Genomic DNA, 27,201 nt, shown 5'->3' on the forward strand with positions numbered 1-27,201 from the left:
CTTCGTATTGAAATGAAGCAAGTGGTCCTTTGGATCAGTTTGCCCGTTGTACGTCTCCAACACTAGGCTCTTCATGTTGTGTGGTATGGCCACTTCTCTCACCGTCACTGAGAACGGCTCGAATTCCGCGACGGCTTCGGCTTCCCGCACTTCTTCATCTCGCTGCTCGAGGCGATAGTGCTCTAATTGCTCGTGCAAATAATCGTTTCGCTATCTTATGTTGTCAACATTGCGGATCAGGCGCCTCCAATCACCATCAGTGATCGGGGGCTGCGGTAGCGCCGCATCGTCTCCCGAGACGTCCGGCGATGACGGTGGAGAAAGTAACGGAGGTGTTGGAGGAGGAGACGGGGCAGGCGGCGGAGGAAGAGTCGATTGCTCAAATCGTGCACGACACACCTCTTCGCGGCGCAGCCTCCCTCTCACGCGGCGCAGTGGTGAGCCGTGCCTCTGCTCCAACTTTTCGTTGCGCCGTCGGCGACGTGAGTCCATCAAGTTCCACTAGCAAACTAGGAATCCAACCGAAAATCCGAAAATCGAAGAAAATTGCATAGAAAACCAAACTTCTTTCAACCAAATCACAATCCGCGTTGTCCGGGAATCGAAATCTACCGATCCCTACAGACGACGTCAAATGTTCTATCCAAGAATATGGATATGAGGTATGGTACCTTAGCAATAGGCAACTGTCCCCTATTTATAGACTTGGGGTAGGGCCTAGCTCCCTGGACTGTCCTTAGTGGTCTATTGAAGAAAATTGCATAGAAAACCAAACTTCTTTCAACCAAATCACAATCCGCGTTGTCCGGGAATCGAAATCTACCGATCCCTTCCGAAAATCGAAGAAGATTGCATAGAAAACCAAACTTCTTTCAACCAAATCACAATCCGCGTTGTCCGGGAATCGAAATCTACCGATCCCTACAGACGACGTCAAATGTTCTATCCAAGAATATGGATATGAGGTATGGTACCTTAGCAATAGGCAACCGTCCCCTATTTATAGACTTGGGGCTGGGCCTAGCGCCCTGGACTGTCCTTAGTGGTTCGGCTGGGCCACTTGGGAAAGGGTCCAACTTTCTAGCGTGCGCGTCGCCCCGGACGAGCGTCCCTGGGCGAGGGCTCCTGGGGTCTCGCCCAGTCCGGTGTAATTGATAGAAAGACTCAACATGAACTTATATTAATGATGTATGTAGGAAATGAAGTGGAAATGAAATGGTATGCTAAAAATGAGTTAGAGGCCATGAAGGTCGGGAAAGAGAAGAGAAACTGTCGGAATGCACTAGAAACATGTTAGGATGATTGCTTATGGTTGTTGCCATGTCTTGTGTTTTGAAATGTGAAGTAGAAGTATTAATTGCTTACTTGTTACTTGCTTAGGTTAAACTCTTTGTTGTGTCTTTGATGTTGTTGTATTGTTCGAATGATTGTAGATAAGTGATTTTGGCTAAAAGTAATTTCGAGTTCTAAAATGAATATGCCTTATGTTCTAGCTTGTCTAATGTTTATGTACAAGTTGGTTTTGGACAAAAATCTTATCTTGCCTTTTATGGGTATCGTCGTGGCCTATGTACAACTTTGGAGTCGAAACTTTCTTTCATAAACTAATCGGAATGCTTAATGTTAAAGATTTTGTTTTATAGCATTTGGCTAAGAGTTAAATAAGAAAAATCATACCTTTGAATGATTGTAGATAAGTGATTTTGGCTAAAAGTAATTTCGAGTTCTAAAATGAATATGCCTTATGTTCTAGCTTGTCTAATGTTTATGTACAAGTTGGTTTTGGACAAAAATCTTATCTTGCCTTTTATGGGTATCGTCGTGGCCTATGTACAACTTTGGAGTCGAAACTTTCTTTCATAAACTAATCGGAATGCTTAATGTTAAAGATTTTGTTTTATAGCATTTGGCTAAGAGTTAAATAAGAAAAATCATACCTTTGAATCTTGAGGTTTCGAACATGGCTTGCCTTTGGGGTTGGGCTTTTGAAAACGTTGTTCAAGTATCGATTAAGTGTTTTTAGACAATAAAGGTAGTTGAAAGTGTTTTGGGTTGAAAATGTAAACTGTTTAAGGTTTGAAGACCAATGTTAGTTCCTAAAAGTTTAAAGGCTTCTTTACAATTAATTGTCAATTTGGGAAGACTAGGATTTAAATTTTGATGACCTATTTGCAATTTATGGTTTATTCAAGGGCTTGTTTGTAAAGCTTGAAACTTGTTTTCAAATCGGTCCCTTTTGTATGAAGGTTGATGTATAGTCGAGTAAACTAGAAGAACTAGCTAGGTTGACTTGAAACTTGGTTTGTAGAGACTAAGTTAGTTGTGTGTGTGTGTTTGCTAAGGTTCAGAGCACACTTCGGACTTGGAAGCTTATGATAGGAAGGAAAGCTTTCGAGGTAAGGCAACTCTCCTAGTTACTAGCTATTATGTTTAGGTGTCAAAGAATCGACAATTTTTAATGACTGTGAATTGTTGAGGCTTAGGTCATTTATTGAATTGTTGAGACTTATCCCGATTTATTGGATTGCTAAGGCGTATGCCAATTTATTGGACTGTTGAGGCTGATGTCGTTTACTAATTTTTGTTCTATTGCTTTCTAGTAGGACATGGTTATGGTTTATTGCACTGTAGTGGATAGGACAGAGTTATGTTTTATTGCACTTTAGTGGATAGGACAAGTTTATGTTTTATCGCATTGTAGTGGATATGACAAGTTTTGGATTCATTGAATTGTTGGTTATGCATAACTGTTGAGTTATGCCGAATTATTGAACTGTTAATGGAATAGACTGAAGAAGTCACTAAGTGCAGGTGGCACTTCCTTGCTTGTTAAAGCAATTGGTCAATGGACCAACGTTTACCCTAGGAAAATGAAAGAGACAATGAACTTTAGCTAGACGCGTATCCGTGTGAGGATGAATCATTATTTGCTAGCTTTTTCATGCGTGCATATCTTGAGGTTGAGACGGTCGAAAGATCGGGCTTCACGTCGGTTGAGGGGATGTTCCTCAATCGTGTTATTTGTTGTTGGGTTAAGGGGATGGACCTTAATCTTGTTTGTTGTTTGATTGAGGGGATGAACCTCAATCGTGTTTTGTTGATCGGTTAAGGGGATGAGACTTAACCGTGTTTGTTGATCTGTAGAAGGGATGGACCTCAATCGTGTTTTGTTGATCGGTTTAGAGGATGGACCTTAACCGTGTTTATTGATCGGTTGAGGGGATGGACCTCAATCATGTTTTGTTGATCGGTTAAGGGGATGGACCTTAACCATGTTTGTTGATCAGTTGATGGGATGGACCTTAATTGTGTTTGTTGATCGGTTAAGGGGATGGACCTTAATCGTGTTTGTTGTTTGATTGAGGGGATGGACCTCAATCGTGTGTGTTGTTTTTTTTTTTAATTAAGGGGATGGACCTTAATCCTGTTGTTTGTTGTTTGATCAGGGGGATAGACCTTGATCACGTTGTTTGTTGTTTGATTAAGGGGATAAACCTTAATCTTGTTCTTTGATTAAATGGATATAATTTAATCGGGTTAGTTTTGATGGACCGTTGGGTTGTGCAAGTACGTTAGTGGCACGTGGTGCTGCCCCTGTGAGGATATGAAGATAGATCTATGTGTAGCCGATGAGCTACGGACTGATGGCATGATGTGCATATGTCACATATGGACATGTGCCTCTTTTAATTAATTATTTACATGTTGGATATAACTATGCTTAATTATGCTAGGATCTATATTACATTACTCTAGGAATTGGCCCTTGCTTGCATTGTTTGTATTGTTTGTGCTTAGGCGATCATCAAACTGCCAGACCATAACAGGTGGTACTGTGAGTAGCTGCTTGTTGTTAGGAGAAGGTGATTGCACTGATCGACGGGAAGACTGGATTGGTGGATCAATCGAATACTGTAAAAGTGGTGTTAAATATAAGGCTAGGGCCTTGGGTAGTGAAGTTTACCATCATTGGTTAAAGCTTGTAGGGTTAATTATATAAGTTACTCTTGGTTTTGTGTAGGTTTCGATGCATTGCTTTCCTGCGATTCTCCGGTGTGGAAGTTGTAGGGAATATATCAGACTTATAGAGTTATTGCATTTTGCATTTCGATGCATTATTGTACTTGAAGCGTCATAGAGATATAGTAAGGTTCAAGGCCACATTTGGAAGGTGCATATATATATTCACTTGGGTCTTAAGGAAGGGTAACGTGACTGCACATGAGGTAGCTCAGTTAAACTTCACATGAAGTCTTGGTATGGCTTTCAGTCACAGCTCCCCTTCTTATTCTTTGAAATGTTTTTAGTGTGGATGTGACATGGGTGAACAAAGCTTTAAAACCCTTGTGTCTTTTTGGGTTAGGAGGTTTTGAGGATCGAGGCATTTTAGATGGTCAGGGAGGAGCAGGAACTGGATGAGGTAGTCACGATCCCAGTGATTCGAGATCTCATGGGCAGTGAGGTGGAAACCCTAACGACAATTGAAGAGAGGGTTTTGACCCCTTAATGTCACTATAGACTGAAATATTTCTCTCCTCTTAATATTTATCACATCTCATATTTTTTTTCTCTCTTACTTTTTCTTTTCTTACTTTCTTTCTCCTCCTTCCACCTTTTTCCACCCAAAAACGGATGTGAAAGCAACATTATTCATCATAAAAACTATACGTGAATAGTTTAATGTAAACAATCTCTCCAACATTGCTGTGAAAATCATGTTCTACAATAAAAAAAGCCACAAATGCATTTCGCTTATTTTGTTGAGAAACTTCATTGGGCAAAAATCTGAAGATGAACTTGAGCCCTTATATACATATTATTTACCACTTTGTAATATATTTTACTAACAACATGATAAAAATAGATAAATATAAAAAAAAACGCCTGATATATTACAAGAAAATAAAACATGAGAAAAATTATCTGTGGATAGTTGTTATAAAAAAAAGTGACTTAAAAAAATGATTTTCAAAAAAAAAAGTGAAAGATAAAATATATATTATATTAATGATTTTTTTAAATATTATAATGTTATAATTTAAGTTTTTTTGAAAGTTATAATTTATAAATTGGATCTAACTTATTTGTAAAAATTATAAATAAGGGAAAATTAGTAATGGTAAAAATCTTACTCCTCTCAATGCCAAAAACAACTTTAAAATTGCCTTATTTTCTCTTTATATCAATTCCTCTTATTTTTACTTTTGTGTCTAAATTGAGTATTAAATGAGTTGTTGGATATTCTAGTGATGAGTTTAGTGTCAGGAATGATTGAAGTTCGCTTTGTAAGCTTCTTTAGAGCATCTCCAATGGGGTTGCTTAATCTAGTTGGAGCACTGAAACAACGTTGCTTATTTTGGTGTACTATTGGAGCAACATGACATGACAGTTGTTGTTGCTTAAATTTTAGCAACGTTGCTAATTTAAGGAACAGTTGCTTATTCTTTTTCTTCTTACTTTTTGACTAAAATATTATATTTTTTTCTTTCATTCATGAACATGAATAGTGTTATGGCATTGGAATAATATAAATATGTGAAGTATAGTTGGACCCATCCCAAAATAAAATAAACAATTGTGGTTGGAACGAGTTCTGCTTGGATTGATTAAATCATATGCGGCAGTTTGGTCCACCAGAATAATATTTAAGTAACCCAACTAGCAACCATGCATTGATGATGATCTTAGGACCTTTGGCCCAACTTCAATATAACTTTGTCATGTTAACCAAAATCCAAAAATAATAAAAGACGTGGTCACGTTCATTCAAATATAAAGTAATTAGTTTAAAAAAAAATAAAGTAATTATTGACCAATAAGTAAAAAGAAAAAGATATTTAAAGTCATCGATTCTGTCTTAATTTGTCATTGCCCTACCTAGAGCATGGTTGCTCATCAAATTATTCGTCAAATAAAACCTGTACGGACTGACAACAACGTTTATCTGCACCTTTAAAAAAATAGCACGTATATCTGCTTTATATAACTATAATTATGGGCTCTTACTTTATTTGGGTGTTTAGTTTTCATTCAATTTGTTTTGAAACTGACTATTTTCAATGTTTGAGAGGTCAATGCAAGCCTTTGGGGAGCATCCTACCTTAACTCTATTATTAGCGATTGTTACTATTAGTTTCAAGTTATGATGTTATTGTTTTTTCTTTTGTGTAACGTACTGGTAATGTTGTTGTCGATAATTTGGCTAACTTTTATTTTTGTACGTACGTCATAGAGTTTGGATCCTTCCGCTTTTCAATTGGACTAGGCGAGCCCCTAGGAGGCCTACGTCCAGGGGTTACCCGCCAAGCGGCGGTCGCCCAGCCTCGGAATTGGGCCTCGTAGAAGCTTCATTCGTAACCTCCGGAACTTCTCCGTAGCCGCACACCCTAGGCAGAGTTAGTGAGCCGTGTAATAGGCGACCACTTCGCACGGTTCGGGGGCACTTGAGTCAGCCGGACAGTTACGCATGCTAGGCCCAGCTCACCCATTATAAATAGGGAGCGGTTACCATTTGAAGGGGACTCTTGGCTCATTTGCTAAATAACACATGAAATTCAGTTATATTCTCTCTCTAACTTTCTCTCTCTAAATGCAATCTCTCTACTCTCGGTGCTATACCCTCTCTTCATGTTAATGGCAAGAACATCAATCATGATGTAATATCCTATGTGCCCTCTTCTTAATATATATATGCTATTTGTTTCAAAACAAAAAGGAGAAGTTGGAAGCACCAAAATTTGATTTTTTTTATATCAGAAATTAAATTGAATTTGATTTACTTGGGTGTATATATGTGTAATTTTTAACGCAACAACGATGCTTATAGATAATTTTTCCCATTGAGAAATACTATTTTAGTTCCTTAATAACTAACCACTTAGAGAGAGAAAATTATTTTTATTTATCTATTCACTTAGAATTCTAAAAGAATATTAATTAATGTTTTATCAAATAATATCACCATGAGAACAATAAATGAGGAGAGATAAAATATAATTTTTAGAAAATAGAAAAGGCTTAATAGAATTTTTGGTTCATCACTTATCAAGATTTGACAGTTCTAGTCGCTCGAGGAATTTATTAGCCTAGTACGTCCAGTACGTTTACTAACTATTGCATTTTTGGTATTTTGTCAATTTTCATCCAATATTTAACGATTTTTAATTAAAAATCAATTAAAAATAACGCTTTGGAACATTTTAATGTTTTCTAATTAACAATTTTATGGTTTCTAGTTTTTTAATTGATTTTTGAATCAAAAACCGTCATAAATTATATGGAAGTTGAAGGAAAAAAATAACTGAAACAATTAGTAAACGTGAGGGACGTTTTAGGCTAATAAATTCTATGAGGGATTAAAACTGCAAAATCGGGATAAGTGAGAGACCAAAAGTACTACTAAGCCAATAGAAAAATAATCAATATGTTTTAGAGAGTTTACGAAATTAAGAGCTCGTTTGGTACATAGTATTAGACATGATCATATAAGGTTATATTTATAAACGACTAAGGACTCGTTTGGTATGATGTATAATATAAGGCCTGATAGTATAAGACCTGATTGTATTAGGCCTGATAGGATAAGGCCTGATAAAATTTTAATACTATACAACATTTGGTCATGCACTGTATAATTTGGTGGCAACAGTGGTGGTGTGGTAGTGGTGGTATTGGAAAGTGATGACGGTGGTGGATGGGGGCAGCGGCGGTAGCGGCGGTGGAAGTACTGGTGGAGGGTGGTGGTGACAGTGGTGGTGGTGAAGGTTTGTGGCGGTGGTGGTGAAGGTAATAGTGGCGGTAGCAGCGATTATGGTGGTAGAGGGTGGTGGCGGTGACGGTGGTGGTGGCAGCAGCACTGGTGGTAGTGGCGATTACGGTATCAACGATGGTGACAGTGGTGGAGTGTGGTGGTGGTGGTGGCAACGACAGTGGATGTGGCAGTAGTGGCGGTTGTGATGGCGGCGCGTGATGGTGGTGGTAGTAGTGGTGATAACGATGACGATATCAACGATGCTGGCAGTGGTGGAGCTTGATGGTCGTGGTGGTGGCGGCGACGGTGGTGGCAGTGGTGGTGGCGGCGGCAATGGTGGCGGCGGCGAGGGTGGCGGCGGCGGTGGTGGAGGGTGCTGGTGGTTGTGGCGGTTGATTATATTAAATATATTCAAGTAGTTGTACATCAAATTCTTATCATGCCTTATCCATCAAATCCATCATTTTGATGTATAAGAGGGGATTGATGTATAAGCCTATACAGTACAATGTGAGTACCAAACAATGGATAAACTTATACTATCATGTCTAATACGGCGTACCAAACGGGCCCTTATATATTATTTGATTCTAACATAGTATTGTATAAACTCCTATACATTAAAATGATGGATTATTGGATCACCATATGGATGAGGGAAAATCCGGATAATAAGAGTGTGATGTATATATAAGCTACATAAAAATATTTCATGCACCACCACTACTACCACCCTCCGCCATCGCTACCTCCACCTCTGCCTCAACCCCACCACTGTCACCACCGTTGTTGCCTCCATCACCACCACCACCACCATCACCATCACCTTCCTATACCACTATCACCGTTGTCGCCACCTAAACCGCCACCACCACTGTCGTCGACCACCATCGCCCTACCACACTAACTCCACCACAATACTCTCCACCAACATCACCCAGTACCAATAATTAACTGCCATGACCCCGCCACCACCACCGCCATCGCTGCTGCCATCACCACTACCGCCACAACTACCTTCCTCCACCACTAAGCATAACCATTCACTACTACAGAAAAGGCTTTTCGCCATGGTTCCGCACGCCCTTTAGCCACGGTTTAACCGTGGCGATAGCTTGCGTGGCAATTGCTCAATTGCCACGGTTCAAGGGCGAACCGTGGCAATTGATTCGCCTATTACCACAGTCGGTAAAGGATAACCGTGGCAATAGGGTCCACATATTGCCACGGTTACCCACTCAACCGTGGCAATAGAGTCCACATATTGCCACGGTCAAGTACGTAACCGTGACAATATGAGGCTTTTGTACCACGGTTTTTTAACCGTGGCAATATGTTGTACACCTGGGCTGTGCAATTACCACGGCCAGATTTATGTTTTTTTTTATTTGATCTGGTCTATGCATAAATTGCAGTACATTTTTTCAAGAAAAATAAATTTCATAAAATCTCATGTTGAGAACAACATTCACATATTCTAACAGAATTACTCAAATATTCCAGCCTTGAATAACAAAACAATACTAAAATCCATGTCACTTTACTAATTTGTCTAAAACAATACTAATTATTGTTGAGAACATACTCTCTCAAGAAATTAAAGCAAGCTACATCAGTTAAAAGCATGAATTAACAAAGTTTTGTTGGAATTAGAATCGGATCTAGCTGCATCCAGAAAGACGCGAGGGAGAGTAGAGCATCTGCAACAACTTGCCATAATGCACACTGTAGCAGAAAAACAGCAGTCCATCACCAACAGCACAGCAGAAGCCGAAACAAAAATACTACAATGCCAAATTTAAACAGTGCAAACACAATTGAGCAACACTATGTCAAAGCCACTACTTTGTTTACATGCACTTTGATAAAGCTAAAAATAACCAAACCCTTTTTGTTCTAGGAAGAAAAATGTAGCAAATAAATCATGGAAACGGGTCGTTTGAGAGGGAGGAATGTATATTAGTTAAATGCAAAGCTCTAAGTAGTAAACCAGAAGTAACATGGAAAAAAGGGGAAATGCATGTCACCTGTTTAGGCCTTGTCATTATTGTAGGGCTATGAGTTGTATATCCTTGTGTTGCTACTTTGCTCTGTTTGAGTTGATTTTCCAAGGGACCAAGCCTTCAAAAAAGCAACACACGAGGTAAGAGGGAGGGAAGTTATGTATGTACATTTAGGAAAAGAAGGAGAAAAAAATGGTGAAGCAAGCAAGCAAACTGATTGACATGGTAGAAAAGCCATGAACCATGATGAAAATGGGGGAAATGGCATGGCCAAGTTATTCCCTGACTATAGATTGTTTTTTCCATCTAAGAAATGATCCAATTGTAAACCACTACATACTTTCAATTCCCCGATGCCATGAATCATGTGGAAAATGGGGAAAATGGCATGGGCTCAAATTAAACACTGAAACAAATTATACATGAATAGGATAAAAAAAACACTAGTAAACTCCAAGACCCTGAAAGTTTTCACACCTCACAGTCATTTGTAAAACTGAATCACTATATCTCACTCAACAAAAATGAGAACATAAGACAAAATAAGCAACCAGTGGACTAAAATCAATAAGAAAATGACTCACAGAAGTCTCAGTTTCTTCATGGTTGGTAAAGAATGAGGGATATTTTGGCTCAAATAATTGCAAGCCATGTTTCTGCAATAAAGAAGATTCATCAAAAAAACTCACTGCTGAAGACACAGGGTCACATAAACAAATAGAATTCACTGATGAAGGAAAAAATCATCAGAACAATAGGCTTACATATGTGTGGCATTGGGTGGCAAACTATATGGTATCTCACCAACTATGTTGTTAGAAATCACATCCATGTGGAAACAAGTAAGTCACATATGTTTACAGTGAAACAGAACAACTTGAAATATATACACAATTACTTACATATGCTTCAAGTTTTGTAGATTGTGAAGAAAGCCTCCGAGATACCTAGTGATGTTCAATCCTTGAATTTTGCTGCATAAAGACAAAAAGTAGGTAATTAAGGGGTTCATTAATTAGTGGCAATGAAGGGTATATTATAAACCTTGTACAAGTTAATCTCTCAAAACAGAATTAGTTGGAGCATAATAACAAAATTAAACCAAACTGATCAACTAGCAGACTAACATGTAATAGCTTTCCTAACCAATTACATAACTGTGAAGACTAACTATATTACTTCCTCTAACACACTCCAAAGCACCATGATAACCTCCAAAAGCATATTCACTGCCATAATTTTCATAGTAGCCATATCCACTGTCAATGCAGTCATGACCAAGCTCAGAGCCATGGCCATGGTTAAGAGTATTTACTGATGTTGTTGTCATCATAGTTCCTATATACATCCTTCCTGCTGCCGTAGCCAACACCATGGTCAAACCCATGAGCATAGCCACTATCATAGGCTCATAGCCATCCCCATAGACCTTTTCTTACCCACCTTCACAGTTTTTTTTTCAGGCAGTTTCTTTTCCATCTTCTTAATGTCTTATGTTTGAGTCCTGTGTATAAATAAAAGTAAAACTCTAGCAAGGAGCGCTAGCTCTACTAGGATGTGAATGTACCCTGCTTAGATCTAACTGAACGTGATAATCATTTTAAGTACTTCAATTTTGAACACTTTTTGAGATGTAATATGAATATGATCACCTTGGTGTAGAAGTTTACCATGCTATCATCTTTTACATCATTGCAGAATCCAAATTAGAACCCTGCAACAGCAACCACACTTTTTAACAATCTCTGTCCTCTGTGAGAGACAACATTCTGTGCTATGTCTGTTTCATGACTTTCATCTGTCCCTTGCCTTTCTCCATTTTGGACCTTCCTTCATCCGAATAGGCAAAAGAAACATATTATAAATAAATGCAAAATTTACTATGACATGCTAAAACTCAAAGCTTCCCCAACAACTAAAAAGCCAAAGCCATATCAAAGTGAAAAAAAAAACGAAAAACAAAAAATATGTTCTTGAATGAATCATTACCAGGACTGTGGGAAGAACTGATAGAACTACCATTGAAGTTCTGACCCAGTTGCTTAAGAGCTTCAGCTTGCTGATTTATGATCAAAGTGCACAATTGCAGCTCAAATAATTTCAAATAGAAATTCTTAAAATAAAATCAGACCACAAATATTTAAACTTTCATATTTGAAAACCCAAATGTTGGCAAATTTACAATAAAATAGACTAAGATTGGATGACTGAAAGCATGTTATTCTCAAGTTATGAAACATGAAAACAAGAGCTGTTTTAGTACAGGACTTGAGACCATTCTATAGGAAATGGAACATGAGCACTCAGTATCCTGTGAGGAAAATGAAATGCTCAAGCAAGAGTTGGGGTGCTAGTTCTAAATGTAAGTATCTATAGTGTGAACAAGCAAGAGATCTGCTCTATATGGAAACAGAAGTCTAATGAAAACATGAGCAATGGGATAACGAAGACATGACTTACTAGTAATGCTTCTGAACAAGTGGAGAGTTCTTACCCAAAGGTAGCACAAGTCTAATGAAAATCAGAAAGAGGTTACAAACATGAAATGTTCTTTACTAGTAAAGATAGAGACAATGTGCTTCAGAACAAAAGTCCAATGAAAATGAAAACAAACACAAGAGCACACCTAACTAGAAAATATTAGTCAATGTGATTCTGAACGGAAGTTTATAAGAAAATGAGAACAAGAGGTTACACACAACGTGCTTCACCAGCAAAGATAAAGTCAAAATATTTCTGAACAAGTCACAGTTCTTCCCCAAAGGAAATGCAAGTTTGATGAATTAGAAACAATATAATTTGGCATGAGGACGAAGTTACAAAGTAAACTAGGAAACTCATAAAGCCCCACTTATTTGGCTGCTCCTTCAAACAAAATTTGGTTGATGACTCGAGATTTCACATTAAATTTAGTTGGATGAAACCCAATATAGATAAAATTTAATTTGTCTACTCTACACTATAGAGCATGCTAAAGGACTCCACACAAGAATGGCAAATGAGCTCAGAACTTTGAAGTAATTTACCCAATCAACCAAACTATCCTCTTCATAATCACCAGTGTTGTCTACCGGCCGTCGTCCTGTAATGAGCTCCAATAGCATGATACCAAATGAGAAAACATCAGATTTCACAGTTAATTTGCCACTTGATGCATACTCAGGAGCCAAATACCTGAATAAGAAACCAAGTGATTAGACCAATTTGGTATTAGCAGACAGAAACATACACATATAATGATATAAAACTTTGTGAATTGTTTGGTTTATTAGTATTTTACCCAAATGTTCCCATCACACAAGTAGAAACATGTGTTAGTGTCTTGATTAAACTTTGCCAATCCAAAATCTGCCACCTGAATAGATAAAACCAATGATTACCAATAGGAATCAAGAGCCACAATTCTTAAAATATCTCTAGCTCATGAAATTTGATATACATACTTTGGCATCAAAGTTGTTTTCAATTAGAATGTTTGCACCCTTTATGTCTCGGTGAATGATGCGAGGGTGACCTGATTGATGTTTCCCATAAGTTAATAACAATGATTTCATCCTTTTAACAAAAAAAAAGTCTACACAAATTGATTATTTAAGAGAAGATAAGCATGCATATCACTTACAATCCTCATGTAAATAAGCAAGTCCTTTGGCTGATCCAATCGCAATTTTGAGCCTGGTGTCCCAGTCCATCAGTTATACACAAGGATCACTACCATTCCATCCTTGAAGCTCTGGTGGGTAGTTCAAGGTTCTGTATAGGTCCTGGAGAGCAGCCACTGCTCATAAAAAAGAAAATTACAAGAAATTGATTAGTAGTTTCAAAAATCAAACACTTTTCGACTGAATTGATTCAAAGAAATTCCCAAGTATATCTATGACATTGGAACCTATACAATCAATTTCAACTACTCATATCATCATATTCAAAAAAGATTACAAAATTTCCTTCACTCCTTCTCTAACCTTGGTCCCTTGAAACCCTAGCTAGCAAATAAAATAGCCGTGTGAGAGATAGAGGGAGGGAGAGAGTGTGAGAGACAGAAATGCATACCTAAAACGACTCTAGCATGACGATGATGGGCGATGGCGCGACGAAGAACAACCACAGAGAACGACGCGATGGAGAACAAAAGAACGAAGGAGGAAGACGCGACAGAGACCTGTAGATGATAGAGGAAGAGTAACGAGCTTGACCTCACGAAGAGGATAAGCGAGACCATGGTACCGTCGTCGTGAACAGAAGAGAGGCTGCGAGGTCGACCTCGAGAAGAGAGAGCTTGGGTCTGCCGCCGTCGTTTTGAAGGGTTGGAGTGTGGAGAGTGGGATAGAGGGGAGAAGGTTTAGGGGTATCTATTGTCACGGTCCCTTAAAAAAATAATAAAATATTGTCCCCTATTACCACGGTTCCGTTTATAACCGTGACAATTGAGCTTTTGCCACGGTTCCGCCTATAACCGTGGCAATTGAGGCGTGGCAAAATGTCATTTCTGTAGTAGTGATTGCCACCACTACCACCACCATCTTCACCCGATCCGTTGACATCGTTCTCATTTTTTATTTTTGATTGTTTTCCCTTCTGGTGATAATATCAAACAGGGGTGTATGTAGGGAGGGGCCGGCAGGGGTTACGACCCTCGCAAGAATTATAATTTTTCCACTGACTATAGGTATTTTTATGTAGTTTTGTTTGTGATCATATTCCGGTCCCTGCAAAGTTTTGTTGTTGTTGTAGAATTTTAGTCTCATCCCTCACTTATCACAAATATATACTTTACAATGTCCTGTTGAAACTAGATGAAGTTCTCATTTTAAATTAATAATAAGATTGATAAAATTATTAGTAAAATTGCTAAGGTTCTTGAAAATATAAATGAGAATACATTTAATTCTTCTCAACGAAGAGATACAAGAGAAACTTCTCGAAAATTGTGAGTTTTGAATTTGCTTTTATGTTAAATGAAATGAAAGAAATATTGAGAATCAATAATATCATTTGTCAGCCCTTACAACTATGATATAAATTTGTCATTTCAGCAAAGATAATATTATTCAAATGTTTCTCGAGATCTTAATTTAGGAAAAATGTCTACTGATCTTTTTCTTTCAGCTATATTGATATGTCTTGTCTTGGAATTTCCTATTTCAATAGTATTAATTATATAACAATCTTTTTTTGCAATTAAAGTTGTTAAGACTCGAATGTGCAACAAGATTGGATATTATCTTCTTAAAAATGTAGTAGTTGTATACATTTAAGCGAGAAATTGCTAAAAAAATCATAGTTGATGCAATAATATATAATAAATAAATTTATTATTATTAAAGAACGAAGAGTTGTAATCAAATAAATTTTGTTATTAGTTGATGCAATATCCAGTGAAATTTTTTTAGTCCTTAATTTCAGCCCTCGCAACAAAAAAAATTCCTGGATACCCCTGTTGCTAAGAATACATTTAACCTGCTTGAAGGAGGCCTCAAGATTTTCATCTATTAAGAAATACTGTTTTGCTTAAAAAGAAAGTTCCCACTGTAGTTCAAGCGTAAGACAAAAAGATATATTATTTATTTTATTATAGTCATGGCTTCACAACTCCTCTCAAACTTATTAAGTATCGAACAAAAATACATTCATGAAAATTCAATGACAGTATTGCAAAAGTAGTGCCTTGCAACTGTCTAAATACACAATAATAATTGAATAAAACAAACAAAGAGAAAAGGAGTGGCACTTCTTAATTTCTTTTCTAAAAGACAAAATACGCGGAAACTTTGCTTCCGTTGTTTTCCTTTTGGGTCATTGCGAAGTGCATCTTCCTCCTGTCCACTATGTTCTTATTTGCAAATATACTTCAAATCCTACATAAGTACATACACATGGATATATCAGTCCCTGTCATTAATATTGATAAATCAGAGAGATATGTATACTTTAGATTATTAGGGAGAAAAGTGAAACTCAAGTAGTGTTAATAATAATTAATTTAAAAAGAGAAATAATGAATATAATATATGATATGATAGGAGTTGAGAAATATGTATAAAACAAATATAATATATATATATATATATATATATATATATATATATATATATATATGTAAGATTATCACAACTCTTGAAATGGGTAATGCAACCAAGCATTTAAACTAAAATAATTTTGTTGAAATTATGTTTTATTTATTTATTTATACTAGAGAAATAGAGACGGCTTTCTCTACCATGAAAAAAAAAAACATGCAGTTCATAATATCACCAATGTGATTATTGAGAGAGATTCATATTTGGCCATGGATTGGGTAAATTGAATAGAAAATTACATCAATTTGAAAATGATAGTCTCGAGGTTTGTTGTTAATAATATAATATCTTTTGGTTTAAAAAAGTTAGGAGTTTAATTTTCTTTGCGTATTAATTTTAACACGTAACAACTATATTATAAATAATATGTATTAAATTTTAATCATAAAATATGGTTTACATGGGAAAATTGGTTTTTAATATGGTTAACCATGGAACTGCTGAATAGACAGATACAGGGCCGGTCCCGACATTTTGGAGGCCCTGGGTTAATAATAAAAATGGACCACTAAATTTTTTTTGGAGAAAGTTTAATAGAATCACTAAGCCAAAAAAAGGGCTTTTTACAGCGCTTCGAACCTCTCGCCGCTGTTAAATAGTATACAGCGGTATGAAGCGCTGTAAAAGATTGACTATTTACAGCGCTTTTTTAAGTAAAAACGCTGTAAAAAGTATTCGAATTTTTTTTGTGACCCCTTCTTTTTTGGAGGCCCTGGGTTGTGGGCCTGCTTGCACGGGCCCAGGGCCGACCCTGGACAGATATTGTAACTTTGTAGATATATTATTCGAATGAAACTTAATTTGTAAAATGTCACACATGATAATATAGGTTGCACGAAGAAGCTTACCATGAGATGCTATGCTAAACCACTATCTAGTAGTGGTAAGGGGGAGGAGGTGAAGCATAGATGTAATGTGGTGGAGGTGGGGAATGGACGGGAGGAGGAGGTGATGAATATACATAATGTGGTGGAGGTGGTGAATGGACAGGAGGAGGAGGAGACTTGTATTTGTAAACTGGGGGTGGAGGAGATGAGTATTTGTAGGGCTTCTTTGGTGGTGGTGGGGGTGAAGAGTAATGGTAAGGAGGTGGAGGAGGAGGGGACTTATACTTGTAGACCGGTGGTGGAGGAGATGAGTACTTGTATGGTGGAGGAGGAGGGGATGAGTACTTGTACGGGGGTGGTGGAGGAGATGAGTACTTGTATGGTGGAGGAGGAGGGGATGAGTACTTGTACGGGGGTGGTGGAGGAGATGAGTACTTGTAAGGTGGAGGAGGAGGGGATGAGTACTTGTACGGGGGTGGTGGAGGAGATGAGTACTTGTAGGGTGGAGGAGGAGGAGATGAGTACTTGTACGGAGGTGGTGGGGGAGATGAGTACTTGTAAGGTGGAGGAGGAGGAGATGAGTACTTATATGGCGGTGGTGGAGGGGATGAGTACTTGTAAGGGGGTGGTGGAGGGGATGAATACTTGTATGGTGGAGGAGGAGGAGATGAGTACTTGTATGGGGGTGGTGGAGGAGATGAGTACTTGTATGGCTTCTTTGGTGGAGGTGGAGGAGATTTGTAATAGTAAGCTGGTGGTGGTGGAGACTTGTACTTATAAACTGGTGGTGGAGGGGAATGGTACTTGTATGGTTTCTTTGCTGGAGGTGGAGGAGACTTGTACTTGTAGACTGGTGGTGGTGGAGATTTGTACTTATAAACTGGAGGTGGAGGTGAAGCATACTTGTATGGCTTCTTTGGTGGTGGTGGAGGAGACTTGTATTTATAAACTGGTGGTGGAGGTGAAGGGTATTTGTATGGCTTCTTTGGTGGAGGAGGAGGAGACTTATACTTGTAAACTGGTGGTGGTGGAGACTTGTATTTGTAAACTGGTGGTGGAGGAGATGGGTATTTGTATGGCTTCTTAGGTGGTGGTGGTGGGGACTTATACTTATAAACTGGTGGGGGTGGAGACTTATACTTGTAAACTGGTGGTGGAGGAGAAGGGTACTTGTATGGCTTCTTTGGTGGAGGTGGTGGTGAAGAGTAATGATATGGAGGAGGAGGTGAGTGCACTGGTGGTGGCGGAGAGTGATAATAGTAAGGCTTCTTTGGTGGTGGTGGAGATGAATAAATGTAGCTGTTTGCTGAAACCTGGTTTGGCAAGCTTAGAGAGACTATTGCTAATGCAAGAGTTAGAGTAATAGAGGCCATGAGAGACCCCATTTTCCCCTGAAGTGGGTTTTGGTACTGCTATCAGGAATAGAGTGTCACCCTTTATATAGTTTTTTCTTTACCAATTTAACACAAACTTTTGACATTGGTTGGTGAATTTTGACTCCATATAATTACGTTTCACTTCATGAAAAATCTGAAATAATTAGAGCATTGGGCCTCCTTGGAATAAATCATTGAGCTTTGTTGGACCAATTCGATCCAAGTGGGTTTCAGAACGCGGATTTGGATTAGATAGAGACAGCAAACTTTACCTGAAATATAAAAAACGAATAAAGTAACCAGCATTTTCCTTTGTAGCCCAAAATAAATAAATAAAGTAACCAGCTAATTAGCTGTAGCTGTTGACCCTGCCCTTATTTTCTTTACAAGAAGAAAGCCTCTTAACAATTTCATGTAGCACAATTATAGATAGTTACGAGTTTTTAGTCGTAGATTCGATTCCTGATGAACAGAGTGTTAATTTAGAGAAGTATTTTTTGGATTCGGCCTATCCAATAAACATGATCTCAGAACTTTATAGATTAGTCTCATAACTATTAGGTATAAAATATGTTGCAAATAAAAAATAAGAAGCTCCAACCACTTAAATAATTAAATTATAAATGCATAGTCTTGGTCAATTTAATAATAGGGTATTTAATCTAGTTACGTTGTCCTTTCTCCTCTTCATCTATAATTCCATAGCAAAGTTTGACACTACATGTTGCCCTATCCTAGACGTGTCCCCCTTCAAGTACCGGCCCAGGGCTGCCACAATGATTTTCATGCATCTCTTAACTTTTTTTCTCTCTCTAATTTAATGAAAGTATGGAATGGCTTATAAAAATTTAAATAAATTTTATTCCATTCACACTGATTTTTTTCTTCTATTTCATCTATGAATATGTTTGGTTAAACTGTGAAAATAAATTGAAAATGACTAACACAGTTTATCATACACATTTTTTCAAAATATCAAATTTATAACATTAAAAATAGTAAAAAGAACTATCACATTTTTCTTAATGCTTATACAAAATACTTATATATCTACTTTGTTTTTTTCCTTTTCTCTCTTATCACAAAAATTAGGGATGAATATACTCTTCTCCTAAAACCAATTTAGAGGTGAGGATGACCCATTTATTTATAATCACATACGTTTTAGTCATATTTGCATTTAATATGGAACATACTAAATTTCATTCACACTCTTAAAAAATTTAACTTCATTTATAGCAGTTAATTACGTTTTTACTTCTTCCAATAATCTATTACATCACATTTCATATTTTCTCTATCTTTTTTTTTTATCTTTCTCCTCTCCACCTGTTTGCTCCGTTTGATAGAGAAGAGAGAGTAGAGGAGAGAGAAGTTGAGTAGTGAGAAATAGGTGAAAAATAGAGTAGATTTATGGTTGTTTGATATGGTAGAGATAAAGAAGAGAGAGATGAGAAATAATGAGGTGAAAGAGAAAAAAAAATAACTTTTGAATAAAAAAAACATTTTTGTAACTGAAAAGTGTACTTTAGTGGGTCGAAGCAAATAGTGGAGTGGCAGTTCTAAGCCGCTACTAAGTGCAGAGAACAAGAAAAAAAAAAAGAACGTGCTGGTACCCAATCTCTGCGAAGACCAGGAAAAGAGGGAAAAACATATACCCTCTATCTCTCTTGTCTACAGTATTTATTCACTCTAAGCAAATGTGCTCCACCCCTCTCCTCTATCTCTCTCTTGCATCTCTCTCTTCTATCTCCCCTCAAACAAACAAAGTGGTAATTTTCATTTTTGTGGTACATCGAAAAGATAAATTACACTTAGAGATTGATCCTGAACCTCCTTCACCCAACTCATATGTCTACTAACTCTTACTACTTGCTATCATTCATTTTCACTTAAAATCAAGTGCGATGTCTTATTTTTTACAATTTTTCCCCTTTCTCTACGAGTCAATTTAGTGCGTGTACTTTTTATTATATTTGGGATATTGCATAATTTTTTCCGCTGCCGGAGGAATCATAGAAAAGATAAAAACTAGAAGAGGTCTATAACTCAATATTGCTCCTTTTGTTTATTTTCTTAACTTTTCTATATTCAGAATATACACAAATGTGACTGTAAGACTAATTCCCCTGTCTAAAATAATGGTTAACTATATTTTATCCCGCGTATAATTGGATCTGACAAATATCTTTTGTATAATAATTATTTTAAACACATTTATAATAGACATTTAAAATACAATAAATAGATTTAATATTTAGATATGAAAACACATTTCTTAAATGGATAATTTTTTAAATGATAATTATTATGAATTTGATTTAGTGTTTTATATATTGAGATGAGCTGATAAGAATTAAAAAATTAATATTCATGAATCTCTTATGGATCATAGAAAATATAAGGTTTAAATTCACTTTTGAAACCTAATTTAATACGATTGTGCAAAACTGATCCTCAATGTTTAAAACGGGCGTTTTTGGTCCCAACTTTTTCTGGCACGAGCAATTTTGATCCCTTCGTTAAAGTTCTATAAAAAACTAACAAAAGTAGGTGATATGGCCACATTAAATGATGTGGCATGTCATCTCATGCCTCCACATAGATAATTAGTTAACAAAATATATAAATAAAAAATATTTTTCAATGCTTCTGCATCCTATGTAACTTCTGCGCAGTTTCGGGTATTACAAGGTTTCAGGGTTCATTGGGGTAAGTTACGTTGGGGTTTCTAGTTGGTTGGGGTTTTCTAGTTGGTTGGGGTAAGCTTGGTGGGGGTAAGCTCTGCTTTTTATGATTCTTCTCGTTGTTGTTGGGGATTTGGCTTGTAAGAGGAAGTAGAATTTCGAAAGATGTTTGAGGTGTACAAGACTCAGAGTCAATATGCCTAGATTGGTGATGAAGAACTCACTGCTAAGGATTTGGAAGTTAGGGTGATGTGGCACTGGTGGGAGTTATAGCGGGAGTGGAGATTGGAAGAAGAAGGGATTGGAGATTCTAATTTTTTATGAGTTTCTGTTTTATTATTTATGAAAATATTAATTTTATTATAATTATTATGAGGATGCTTTGTTGGGTGCCAACTCATTTAATGAGATTCACATCACCTACTTCTGTTAGTTTTTTGACGGAACTTTAACAAAGGGACCAAATTTGCTAACGGTATAAAGATTTGGGACGAAATGCGCTCGTTAAAACATCGAGGATCCGACCTTTTGCATATCATATTAGATCAGGGGCTAAAACTCCAATTAAGTCAATATATAAGTAAGAATCATAAAATGAAAAAAATATCAAATGATTAAAAGTAGTTCCAGTACATATTTGCTCAGTTGACAAGGACGAACCACTTTTCTTCAGAAGATTGTGTGTTTCATTCTCGTTGCCGCTGTGAGGGTTGTATTGGTGGACAATCTATAAGTACCTATGTAATCGACCTATGGTACCAAAGGCGTGTCTTGACCGTGGGGGTGGTCGAAGCCGAATGCACCCAAATATTTTATTAGAAAAAAGATAAAAAAAATAATATAATGCTACATAATTAATTTAAAAATTTAATTAAATTAAATTTTGAGTTAATTTATTGTAATTATTCAATTTAAATAATAAATTTTGATCTTAATTAAATTTAAAGTTAAATTATAAAAAATAATGTTAATTAATATAAAAAACAATAACCATAATTAGAAAAAAAAAATCATTATTTTGAATTATGAGAATCTCATTCACACAGGTAGTGTGTTCAACTCACTCTCCAATGAGGAAGAGAGAGAATATTCAAGAAGTTTCATTGAGAATATTGAGAGCACAATAGCGTCAATCTCCAAGAAAATTACTCTAATTTATATAATAAATGTCGATTAAGGCTTCTTATATAGTAATGATCTTAGAGTTTAAAACCCTTTTTTCTACTTGAAATAAAATACTCAAGACAATCTAAGTAATTCTTGGCACAAAAAAGAACTAACAGATGAATAAGAAAACTTAGAAAAATGCATAGGAGATCCATCTCGTGAAGCCTGGTAAGTCACAACATCCTCAACAATATTATGTTCACGAATATGCTTGGCACTAGCATTCCAATTCCTCGTGAGTAGCACGTATATAATAAGAATGACATTCCTCAACAAGTGATTATTAATATCATTATCAGAACTCATAATATCCACGGCATCCTTACAGTCAAAGGAACTCCTGCACCCTAACTCACAAGCAAGCACAAGTACTATTTCTAGAGTGAGCAACTCCTTTTGCACTTTTGAGCATTAATCATCTAAGGTATATGGATGAAGATCTTTTGTCTCTATTTAATATCTCTTTCTCGATCTTGCGATTCAAATTGTTCTCATACAAGCATGAATAAGACAATTATAATCTTATATATAAGTGATTTTGAAATAACATGGCCAAATTTAATTGATAGTACAGGAAAGGAAATGACAATAGTAAAAAGAAACAAAAGACATCATGTTGGAAAAGGTCTCATCAAAGTCAATTCCTTCAATATGAGTGTACCCTTGAGCAACTAATATGACCTTGTTCCTGGTTACAATACCATTCTCATATGTCTTATTCCTGAAGATCGACTTGGTACCTATTACATTTACTCCATCTGGCCTTGGAACTAAATCCCACACTTCATTTCTTTTGAAATGAGCCAGTTCTTCCTGCATGGCATTGATCCAATACTCATCTGTTAAAGCTTCCTTGATGTTCTTTGGTTCAATTTTGGAAATGAAACAGGCATTAGAGATGATCTCTCTAGATCTGGTAGTGACACCTTCATTCAAATTTCATATGATGTTTTCTTTGGGATGAATCTTCTGGATTTTGATTGATGGAACTTTATCCCTTGGTGACATACTCTCACTCTCATCTTCAGATTCAGTGTTGGACCAGATGTCTGAGACATGTGGTCTTACATCAACTACCTGATGTATACTGTAATCTTCAATTCAATAGATTCCTTCATATCACTCAAATTATCATCAATAACAACATTTATTGATTCCATCAAGGTTGTAGTGCGAGAATAGAACACTCTGTAAGCTTTACTATTGATGGAGAGGAATATTTCCTCATCACTCTTGGTATCCAACTGTCAGAATGTAACACTTTCTTCCAAAAACATGAAAGTATTAGACAATTGGCTTCTTCCCTTTCCACAGCTCATATTGTGTAGAATCAGTATCTGAACGAATAGTCACACGATTGTGTATGTAGCAATCAATGTTTATAGCTTCAGCCCATAATGATATGGAATCTTCTTTGTATGCAGCATAACTCTTGCAGATTCTTGCAAGGTTCTGTTCTTCCTTTCAACCACGCCATTCTGTTGAGGGGTAATTGGTGTTGAGAACTCATGCTTGATACCTTCATTGATGCAGTATTCTGAAAATTTTCTGTTTTCAAATTCCTTCCCATGATCACATCGAATTCTCACAATTCCATATCCTTTCTCTCTTTGAAGTTATTGACTAAGTTCTCTGGAGACTTCAACGGTATCTGATTTTTCTGCAATAAAACTCACCCAAGTGAATCTTGAAAAATCATCAACACATATAAAAACATACATTTATCCTCCAATGCTTTCTTTCTACAATTCCAGTGTTCTAGTTCTAGCCACATGCTGCAATTTCTTATGAGATGTCTTAGTTTGCTTTCCAATCTGGCACTCTCCACCCACTTTTCCTTCTTCAATCTTCATTTTATGGAGAACTCTGATAGCTTCCTTGGAGATAATCTTCTTCATGCTTGTAGGATTGAGATGCCCTAGTTTTTGATGCCACAGTTTTACCTCTTCTTCCTTAGATACAATACACATTGAGGACATAACCTTGTTTTGTGGAGTCCACATGTAGCAATTGTCTTTTGATCTTACTTATGTCATGATCACTTCATCATTTTCATCAATCACTTTACATCCAGATTTACTGAAAAAGACATTGAGGTCCAAGTCACACAATTGACTTATACTGATCAGATTTGCAGTTAGACCTTCCACCAACAACACATCACTCAGAGTAGGTTATCCACTACTGATAAATTTTCCATATCCTTTGATTTTTCCTTTAGCACCATCACCAAAAGTAACATAACTACTGGAGTGTGGCTTGGCATTGTCAAGATAAATCTTCACTCTTGTCTTGTGTCTGGAACATCTACTGTCAAAATACCAATCCTCTTTAGAAGATACTCTTAGAGAGGTGTAAGCAACAAGTGTTGTTACATTGCTCTTGGGTTTCCACTCTTTCCTTTTTGGACTAGCATGATTGTTCCTCTGAGTTTGCTTTTGAGACTTAGGAATTCCATATAACTTGTAGCAATATGGTCTTATATGTCCATGTCTACCACAATGATGACATCTCCAGCTTGAGTTCTTTACCACAATTACATATGTTTGACATCATGTTGCAACATCTGGTTTGACATCCTGAACTCAGTTTTTCTTTCTGTAGGAATAAACTTGTGAATGACCTTTTTGCTTTCTTCTGGTGTAGATTCATCAGCATATCCCAATCCTTTCATATCCTTAGTCCTCTTTCATGTATCCAATATCAAATAAAAAACATTAGTTCCATTGTTCAGCATACGTACAAATTTTATCATACCTTCTATTTTTATTTCAGCACAGTGACTTCCTCGTGAAGATTGCTATTGATGTCTAGAAGATTCTGTTTTTCAGTTTCAAGATCCTTCACAGTCCTTTCCAGCTTCTTGCCATTTTCACAAGCTTCTTCCAGTTCTTGAATAACAGCTTGTAGGTTTCAACAAGTTCTTCTTCTGATATTTCACCATCACTAGACTCATTGTCATAATTGCATTTCACTGTAAGACCCATGTCTTGAGTTTCTTCTTGTTCTTCAGAATCGTCATCTGACCAAGTTGCCACCATTGCTATCCCTTGTTTCTTCAAATATGTTTTCCATTCAGCCTTAATGTGACCATACCCCTCACATTCATGAACAACTTTGCTTTTGTTAGGTTTATCCTCTTCCTTATTTCTACGAGGATACCAAAGTTCTTGACAATGTCGGACCGTTTGTCTGGAATATTTGGTCTAGGTCTTCTGTCAAATCTTCTCATGACTTTGTTGAACTTTCTTCGAAGTTAATCTATTGCCTCTGACAGATTCTCATCGGAGTCCTTCTCACTTTGATCATCATCTTCTATATTGGACATTAAAGTTATGCTCTTGCTCTTCTTGTATTATATCTCATTGAAAGACATTTCAAAAGTTTGTAGAGAGCTAATGAGTCCATCCACTTTGATACTACCAATATCCTGAGCCTCCTCAATAGTTGTAACCTTCATATCAAACCTTTTAGGCAATGACCTGAGAATCTTCCTGAGAAGCTTTTCTTCGGACATCTGCTCTCCTAAGGGAAAAAATGCATTTTCCATATCACGCACCATCATGTGAAAATCGGATATTGTTTCATCCTCCTTCATCTTTCGGTTCTCAAATTGTGTAGAAACCAATTGGAGCCTTGACAATTGTACTGTAGTGGTTCTTTTATGAGCAGCCCTGATAATTTCCCAGACATCTTTAGCAATAGTGAAAGTATTGATTTCCAGGTCTTGCTATCAATTGATCTCAGAAACGCAATCATACATGTCTTCCAGTAATCGTAGTTGGTGCCATCCAAGATTAGTGGCCTATGAACAAATCCTCCCTCTTTGCTGTTGCCCATAATACCAGAATAAAAGTTCCCTAAATGGCTAAATCTCACCCAAGCATAATAGGGTGCCTGCTCTGATACCAATTGAAATTATGGCACTCGTAGGACAGATGTTCTACACAAAGTCTAAGACATCTTGTACAACAAGTTGCAATTATCAATGTTTGAATATGCAAGTTAAAGAGAAGAAATAGCAAAATAGACACACAAGAGATTGGTAACCAAGTTTGGTGCAATATCACATACGTTTGGAGGGTTTTCACCCGAGAAAGATAATCCACTATTATAGGGAATCATGTACACAAAAGGTCTTAGCTCCGGTTGACTGCATTTTCTACGTATTCCTACCTATGGTTATTCCTTAGTCCCCCCTATGTACGAGAGCTCCTCTCAATTTCTCACCAAATCACTGCCACAATGACTGATCTCTTACATATAGGAGTAAAGACAAATCTCAAGATCAAACAACTTTCAGCTAATACAAGAACATAAAGCTGATGAGAGAGTTACAAAACAAGCGTGAACTCAAATATCAAAACCCTAATCACACAACACGAAGCACATCACGCAGTTAGGTTTTGGTATTCTTAAATGGACTGGGCGAGACCCCAGGGGCCCTCGCCCAGGGGCACTTACCTAAGGGCGGTGCGCGAGCCAGGGAGTTGGGCCTCCCCCGAGAGGCCCGTCTGGCCCACTAAGGACGATTAGGGACGCTAGGCCCAACCTCAAGCCTATAAATAGGGGGCGGTTACCAATTGTAAGGGACTCTTAGCTCATTTGAGAAATAATAAGCCTGAAATTCAGTTACATTCTCTCTCTAAGAGGTTACACTTTTTCTCTCTAAGATTCTCACATCGCAATCCTCTCACATTAGGTACTATACCCTATCTCTATGTAATGAGGATAGAACATTTGACGTCGTCTGTGGGGATCAGTAGATTTCGATTCCCGGACTACGTGGATTGTGATTTCGTTGAGAGAAGTTTGATTTTCTATAGAATTTACTTTGATTTCCGTATTTCCGGCAAAATTCCTAGTTTGTGATCGATATTTGATGGAAACATGACGTCGACGACGCGACAGGGAGCTGGAGCAGCGACGTGGTTCACCACCGCGCCGTGTAAGAGGAAGGCCGAGCCAGGAAGAGATCCGTCGCGAGCAACCTGAGCAACCAACTCCTCCTCCGCCTCCACCGTCGCCTCCTCCTCCTTCTTCGACGCCCCCGTTACCTTCTCCACCGTCCTCGCCTGAGCGACAGGAATCCCCGGCGCACTCACCGGAGGTCTCGGGAGATAGAACGCCGCTAGCTCAGGCTCCGATCACTGACTGCGATTGGAGACACCTGATCCGCAATGTTGATGACATACAGCAACAGAACAATTACTTGTAGAAACAGTTAGAGTACTATCATCACGAGCAGCAAGACGAGGGAGAGCGGGAAGCAGAGGCCGTCGCGGAGTTCGAGCCGTTCTCGGCAGCGGTG

At 37.4% G+C, this 27,201-nt stretch overlaps 2 protein-coding genes across 3 annotated transcripts; both read right to left on the bottom strand.

The window, feature by feature from the left end:
• Positions 1-11,890: 11,890 nt before the first annotated feature.
• LOC130738196 (proline-rich receptor-like protein kinase PERK7) lies at positions 11,891-13,934 on the bottom strand. Of its 2 annotated transcripts, XM_057590131.1 has the most exons (5): positions 13,807-13,934; positions 13,376-13,531; positions 13,197-13,267; positions 13,034-13,108; positions 11,891-12,927 (listed from the first exon to the last, which is right to left on the bottom strand). In XM_057590131.1, exons 2-5 carry the CDS (start codon positions 13,443-13,445, stop codon positions 12,913-12,915), a joined length of 231 nt encoding a protein of 76 aa, XP_057446114.1. In that variant the 5' UTR covers positions 13,446-13,531; positions 13,807-13,934; the 3' UTR covers positions 11,891-12,912. The 2 variants fall into 2 exon arrangements, with proteins under 2 accessions (XP_057446114.1, XP_057446112.1); XM_057590129.1 differs by lacking the exon at positions 13,807-13,934 and having other exon boundaries at positions 13,197-13,735.
• A 1,362-nt stretch (positions 13,935-15,296) lies between these two features.
• Positions 15,297-18,084, bottom strand: LOC130738195 (extensin-2-like). The gene is made up of 2 exons (XM_057590128.1): positions 16,682-18,084; positions 15,297-15,611 (listed from the first exon to the last, which is right to left on the bottom strand). The coding sequence occupies exon 1, from the start codon at positions 18,043-18,045 to the stop codon at positions 16,708-16,710; it is 1,338 nt and encodes a 445-aa protein (XP_057446111.1). The 5' UTR covers positions 18,046-18,084; the 3' UTR covers positions 15,297-15,611; positions 16,682-16,707.
• Between the last annotated feature and the right edge of the window lie 9,117 nt (positions 18,085-27,201).

Source organism: Lotus japonicus, chromosome 2, assembly GCF_012489685.1.
Source record: "Lotus japonicus ecotype B-129 chromosome 2, LjGifu_v1.2".
NCBI lineage: Eukaryota > Viridiplantae > Streptophyta > Magnoliopsida > Fabales > Fabaceae > Lotus > Lotus japonicus.